This window comes from Seriola lalandi, unplaced genomic scaffold, assembly GCF_002814215.2.
Source record: "Seriola lalandi dorsalis isolate HSWRI2012SDOR001 ecotype SW California unplaced genomic scaffold, Sedor1 jcf7180002054346, whole genome shotgun sequence".
NCBI lineage: Eukaryota > Metazoa > Chordata > Actinopteri > Carangiformes > Carangidae > Seriola > Seriola lalandi.
In genome coordinates, this window is record NW_019524899.1 from 1218633 (window position 1) to 1225440 (window position 6808).

General features: G+C 41.7%; 1 protein-coding gene across 1 annotated transcript in view; it reads left to right on the forward strand.

Annotated features, from left to right (window-relative positions):
- Positions 1-6356, forward strand: part of cox10 (cytochrome c oxidase assembly factor heme A:farnesyltransferase COX10) — a 34376-nt gene extending 28020 nt beyond the window's left edge. The window contains exons 6-7 of the mRNA XM_023407754.2: positions 1873-2105; positions 5191-6356. Of these exons, the coding sequence (XP_023263522.1) occupies positions 1873-2105; positions 5191-5624 (667 nt within the window). The 3' untranslated portion in view covers positions 5625-6356. The remainder of the gene's footprint in view (positions 1-1872; positions 2106-5190) is intronic.
- The last annotated feature ends 452 nt before the right edge of the window (positions 6357-6808 follow it).

A 6808-nucleotide genomic window follows, 5' to 3' on the forward strand; every position in this document is an offset into this window, starting at 1 on the left:
AACATTTATGTTTACAGAATACTGTATGATTACAGTGGGGCACAATAAATGTTGTATGTCTACATACTGTGTTCTATGTTTTCTTTTTTAAATATATTTAGCAGTTTAGTTTTCCTCAGGGTCTATGTAACCTGTTCTGAAATTATTCTATTATATAATCTATGTATCGTGATACATATAGTTATCGCAAGAGGCTGCTGTGTATATCGTGATATGGATTTTTGGCCATATCGCCCATCCCTAGTCTGGTGCTTTCAGCTACATCTCATGGTATTCATGAGTGGATGGAGTTTGCTTTATCAAGAAAACCTTTTCAAAATGACTTTTTCCCAGGTCAGAAATTAACTTTAACATTCAACTTTTTGTGATTATGTTTTTTTTAATGACTGGAAACCTGACTGTCTAAATCATGTAGAGGGAAAAATTTTTTTTTCATGGCTGGAAATGGAGAGGAAACTGTGCAGTGTGCTGTGAAGGAGAAGTATTTTATAATTCAGTTCATCTAGCTCTTGGTGCGGATACGTTAACTTGTCTACAGCTGTTTACCATCTTATGCAAATGTAGCATTTTTCCTCCCTTTCTTTGCTTTTTCCACTCTTTGTTGCTGTTTTGGCTACAGAACTAGCCCACTGGTCTTTTAGAGAGTTGTTCTCTGTATTTACTCGTCATTTAATATGTGCTCTCTTCCGGCTGTCAATAAAAAACAATTCTGTGTGTATTTGAAGATATAGTAGTTATGTTTCAGTCTAATATTCAGAGGTTTCTATAAACTCTACTCCCATACTTCCCAGTTATACACTCATCCCTGAACGCACTGTGTTGTTTAGGCTTACACAGGTTCACTGCAGTTTCTTACCACTCAAATATTTAACAGGTAACTAAGTTTTAAGTGGAATCTTCCTGTTTCTTTAACTCAATCTCAAGTGTTTTACATAGGGATCCATGGCCTTGATTGTGGTCTGACCATCTGCCCACATCTCTGGCTTTCCGTATTGACTTTACCTACCTGACGTTATGACTGCGGCTGTGTCAGACTGTAAGCAGAGGACAGTAAACCTGCCTCAGGCCATGTGACGCACACCCTCCATGACCCCCACTGAGCCAGCCCACAGACAGACTGTCAACAGCCCATAGCCAGCCTGCACGGCCCCACCTCAGCCCACATAAAACAGACATAACACCACTAATCACATTAATGTACCAATCTCCCTGCTCGGCCACACCACCAAAATAAAAGCCCTGTTTGCTTTTTGAAGAAAAGGCCTGCATTTGGTCAAGATTTTAATCTACCCTCTCTTTAATTTATGGAGCATTTACTGGTGAATTTGAACCAGACCTTGCCATCACTGCTTTCAATAAAAGATGAGGGGAGGAGGAGGGGGAGGAGGCGGAGAAAATCTTCATCCGGCTAAAAGCCTGAGCCACTGTGGTTTTCTTCAGCTAGTTTTGATCTCCGGCGTGTGCACATGCTCTTCATCTTGCAGGGCTACTTTTATCCCTGACAAACTCTTATCAGATGAGCTTCTTCTAAGCCTCCCGTTTTGAGACTCAGCCATGCACGGCTGCAGACTGTCAGTGTGTGGCCCCCATGGGTCTGCACGTGTGTGTGCTCAACATGTTTGGTTATCATTGTCCTATCTTGTGTCTGCACAGGCCCACAAAACTTTATCATCCTGTAGTCCCCGTGGCTGTGATGGACTTTTGTCTGTGCCTGAATCAGTGTACTGTAACTTGCCTTTTATCAAAAGCAAAAACATCAACCTCATCTTGTATATTTGCTTTTGTATGTTTTTTTTTGTCTTGCTGATTAGACTGGCTCTCATATCCTCTCCCTTTTGTCTCTTTTTTCTCCCTTACATGTTCCAACATCAGTCCCCTCCATGCCGTGTCCTTCGCTCTGGCCTGTGGAATTCCTGGAGTCGCTCTGCTCACACTGGCTGTGAACCCCTTAACAGGCTTCCTGGGTGCCCTCAACATCTTTCTCTACACCTGTTGCTACACACCACTCAAGAGGCTCAGTATCACCAATACTTGGGTGGGGGCAGTGGTGGGTGCGATACCTCCTGTCATGGGCTGGACGGCTGCCACAGGTTTTCTGGAGCCAGGTACGACTCACTAGCATAGCTGGAGATATGGGGTGTTAGTGGATTTGTGTAAATGTGTAGAGGCTAGTGCTGAAACAGGAAAGTGGTTTAGAGAAAAGTATTCAGTTGTGGGGCAGCTTTAACATGCTGAAGTCATTTATCAAGCAAAGAAGCCAAACATTCACTGGATCCAGCTCCTTTTGCTTCTCTCTGTTTTATATCAGTGTAAATTAAATATTTTGGGGTTTTGGAAACAATTTGAAAACATCACTTTGAGCTCCGAGAGAGTGAAATGGACTTTCCACTGACATTTGATAAAACTAAATGATAGATTAAAAAAATTATCAACATATTCATTTATTATGTTATAATCCTTAATTGATTCAACCACAGTAGCACTTTCACAATTTGTTTGATCTTATGTATCACTGCATTTATATCTCACCTTTCAAATGTGTGAGATACAAACATAGCATGTTGTTGTGAACTGAACGCCCATGCTATTTCCTCAGCAGATACTGTGTAGGACAGAGAGCAGCTGCAATATGTAAAATTCATACAGCCATATTTGTCTCTCTAGAATGGCATTTGAGTTTTTTTCTTCTTTTTTGATGGAGACATTAATAAATATTCAATTTCAGCTGTTAATCAAATACTCTTTGTGTCCATTTGGTATGGCAAACAAGTAAAAAGCTACAGTGCCATTGTTCAAAAGTATCACATTATAATTAAGGTTTAATATTAACTATGCCAACATCACAATCCAGTGTCAAATATATATTTTCTAGCTGTAATTTATGGTCTCTTCTATTTAACACAACTCACATCTTAACAGTCTGTGTCAGACTTCATTAGATCAGGAGTTAAGTTTCAATTGAAGCTGACAGATAATTTATCTGCATCAGTACTAATAATCAATTTATTGTTTACGTCATTTTTTAAACAGCAAATATGCCAAAAAACTGACTGATTTCAGCTTTTTAAAGGTCAATACTGTATTTGCTTTTTGTCTTGTATGATAGTAAATGGAGAATGTTTGGGCAATTAATGAATGCTAGAAATAATTGTTGCAGCCATAGTTGACTCACGTTGCTGTTTTCCGACTCTAACGCCTTTTGTGAGTTGTTGTACTTCACTGGGTTCATCGGGACCTCTTACGTCACACTACATAAAGCTTTATTTACATATGGCCCAGGATCCCTGTAGTGCTGTTAGTTGTGCTTGTTCCTGGTGCCTGTGGAGTTTGAATGCACTTATTGTGAGTGGCTTTGCACAAAAGCATCTGCCAAATGAATGTAATGTTAAGTTAGTGAAGAGACAGGCTGGGGGGCTTATCCAGCTTGTTTGGTGGACACATTAAGTGATCTGTTATGGCAACTGTATGAGATGTGTTTCATCATGTTGCTGCTGTATCCCTGAGGAGCGCTCATACAAGTTACTGTTTATGCTCCAAATATTTAGTGGGCTCTTACAACATCATGTTTAATGAATTTACTGGCTTTTGAGTTCTATTCCATTCAATTGCTGTTTATTTTAAAAGGGCCTCTGATTCCATGGCATCTCATCTTATTCCAGTGTTTCTCCTACTTGCACCTAACATAACATTTTTCTTCAGAAACTCATGTTAGGCCTGTATTATTTTACACTATGAACACTTCATATCAACACCCTTTTCTCTCTACCCACTTAAATTATTCTTCTACTCTTCCTCTATCGCTCTCACCACCACCCTCTCCTTCTCTCCATTACTTTACATCTCTGTGTGGAGCTTGCATTGTGCTACTTCCGCCTTCTCTCTCTCTCTCTCTCTCTCTCTCTCTCTCTCTCTCTCTCTCTCTCTCTCTCTCTCTCTCTCTCTCTCTCTACCCAACCGGTCAAGGCAGGTGACCGCCCACCCTGAGCCCTGTTCTGCTCAAGGTTTCTTCATCTGAAGAGGGAGATTTTCCTTGACTCTGTTGCCAAGTGCTTGCTCATGGTGGCAATTGTTGGGTCTCTGATTGATATTATAGAGAGTTTGGTGTAGACCTGCTCTGGAGGAGGAGTTCACATGAAATGTTAATGGTATTTTAACCTGTGGTAAATTAAAGAAGCTGCTTCTGTAATAGACACTGATATTTTGCAGGAAAACCATGTGACCTTGAACGTCTCTTTTTAAACGTTTTTACAGTAAAGCAGTTGCACAATACAATTTATTATTTCAATTTTTTATTCTGCTATTGTTGCTGGAATTTTCACCTCTTCACATTTTTCTCTTATCATCAACCTTATAAGCAGGTGAAACTGTGCCAGAAATCCCTACTCTGGTTTTGCAGTTAAAAAAAAAAAAAAAAAAAAACTAGTATGTGTGTTAAAATCATGAATGTGACTACACATCAGATGAGGATACGCAGATAGACCAGCAGAGACACAATCACCTGGGACATAACAAGACATTCTTCAAGATGATGCGTGGAAACATAACTCCCCCTGTAACCACTAACGTCTGACTGACAGAAATATAATCAGTAACTTTTTTTGATTATCAGTTCATCCTTTCAGTTCAGCATTCCACACAGAAAAGCCAAAAATTCAGTGTTTCTGGCTGCTTCTTGCTGCTTTTTCTCTGTTGAATATCTTTGGGTTTTGGACTGTTGTTCAACAAAACATCTTCACCTTGGAAGAAGTTTGCAGCTGTGATATAGGAAAAGCACAGAAGTCTGAATATGAGATTACACATGAAGATACAATGCTGCTGGTTTTCTGGCAGTGCAGTGTTTTGTTGAAATAGTAGTTTTCTGTTTTAAAATGGGCCAATGTGTTAATGTGGACCTCTGGATGAAGCTAGTTTTTGGAAAGTCCAAAGCACTTTTCTGAATATTTAATAATTTTTTGAATAAAACAAAAGCTTTGTAAAGTGTTTGTTTATGGAAGTTATGGAAGTAATGTCTTTTATTACCAGTCCAAGATTAACAATCACAACGCTTCAGCACTTGTCCTAATAATTGGCAGCCGAGTGCGAGTTAAAGAAGCAGCACGATAGTCTGACTCCCTCAGACTCTGCAATCTGCGTCATTTATCTTCTCCTTCCTCATTCTTTTTATCTCTCCCACCATTTGACCCCCCCCAGGTGCTTTGTTGCTGGGTGGTTTCCTGTACAGCTGGCAGTTCCCCCACTTCAACGCCCTCAGCTGGAACTTGAGGGAAGACTACTCCCGCGGCGGTTACCGCATGATGTCCGTCACCCACCCTGGCATGTGCAAGCGTGTGGCCCTGCGCCACAGCTTGGGTCTGATCGGCCTGTCGACATTAGCGCCCGTGCTGGGCGTCACCACCTGGACCTTCCCCCTAATCTCCCTCCCCATCAACCTGTACATCAGCTACCTGGCCTTCCGCTTCTACCGCAAGGGAGACCGCAGCAGCGCCCGCAAGTTGTTCTTCTGCAGCCTGTGGCACCTGCCCATGCTGCTGCTGCTGGCGCTCACTTGCAAGAAGCCTCGCAGAGACCAGACGGACGCGGGTCTACCTCCAGCTCCTTCTTTACCACTCACACTGCAGAGCTAACTAGTTTCATAGATGCCCCGACACCTCTAAGACTCGCCTAGTGTTTTCCTCTGACCACCCATCATGCTTGGTGGGGGCTGAGTGATGGACACATTATTTTACCTGTGTGTTTAATTCGAGAAAGCGGTTCTCACTGCAGATCAGAAAATGAAATGGAAATGATTCGGATTAAAACGGCTGATTTACAGAAAACACACTGAATTATTACATCACGTTGTAATCATTTCCATGTGTGTGTGCTGTATATATTCTGTATTTATTTACACAGGGGCCCTCCAGTTCCTCTCCATGTTGTACGACTGATGTTAAATGATCTTGTACAGTGTAAATTGCTCCTGTGGATCCACACAGCAGTACTGTCTGCAGATGACCCCATGCATTGTATAAATGCAAACTAGAAGGTGGACATGAAGACATCATGTAATCAAAAGATTTCTATTAGATCATCAGTAAGAGAGAGTATGAAAATAGGACAAATATAAGGTTATTCTGAAGCAGCTGCAACACTGCACCTGATATCTGGTGATTGTTTGACTTTTACTTGATCCCTGCTACTTGACAGTTAATAAGCCTCATTGTATTTTGCGACTGAGCAAACGCACTGATGGGTCTTCACTCATTTACATAATGCGTTCTTTCAAAACGGTTTGCCTGCACCACAACAAAGGGAATAACCCTGTAAGAAACACAAGGGTAAATGTTCTCTTAACAATAAACACATCGTGATTGTAATTCTGTCTTCTGTGTCATCATTTACTCATTCACTGTTTCCACTTAAATATCAATTTGACGCCCTAAATGGCGCGTGAGCGGCTGTGTACCTGATGTAGACGCCTCTGCTCTCTCATCAGACACACACAAACCACTGCCACGCTTCGTTAGGTGCTGGTGCTGACTCAGAGTACATGTAATATTTGGATTTAAGTTTCAGTTATAGCCTTTGTGGATATGTTCAATTTAAGCACAAATCACCATCCCTCCAATAAGCTCTATTTAACAGGCCACCTCTGCACCTGTCAGTCAACATGTGCTCCCCTTCCGCCCCTTTACCCCTAGTTTTGGTATTTGGTTACATTTCCATCACTGCACTTTGGGGAAATGAGCGCCCCCACCACCCTCCCTTTCCCCTTCCCTTCGCTGCCATCCTCCTCCCCCTCCACAAAAGGGGGGGGGGGGGGGGGGGG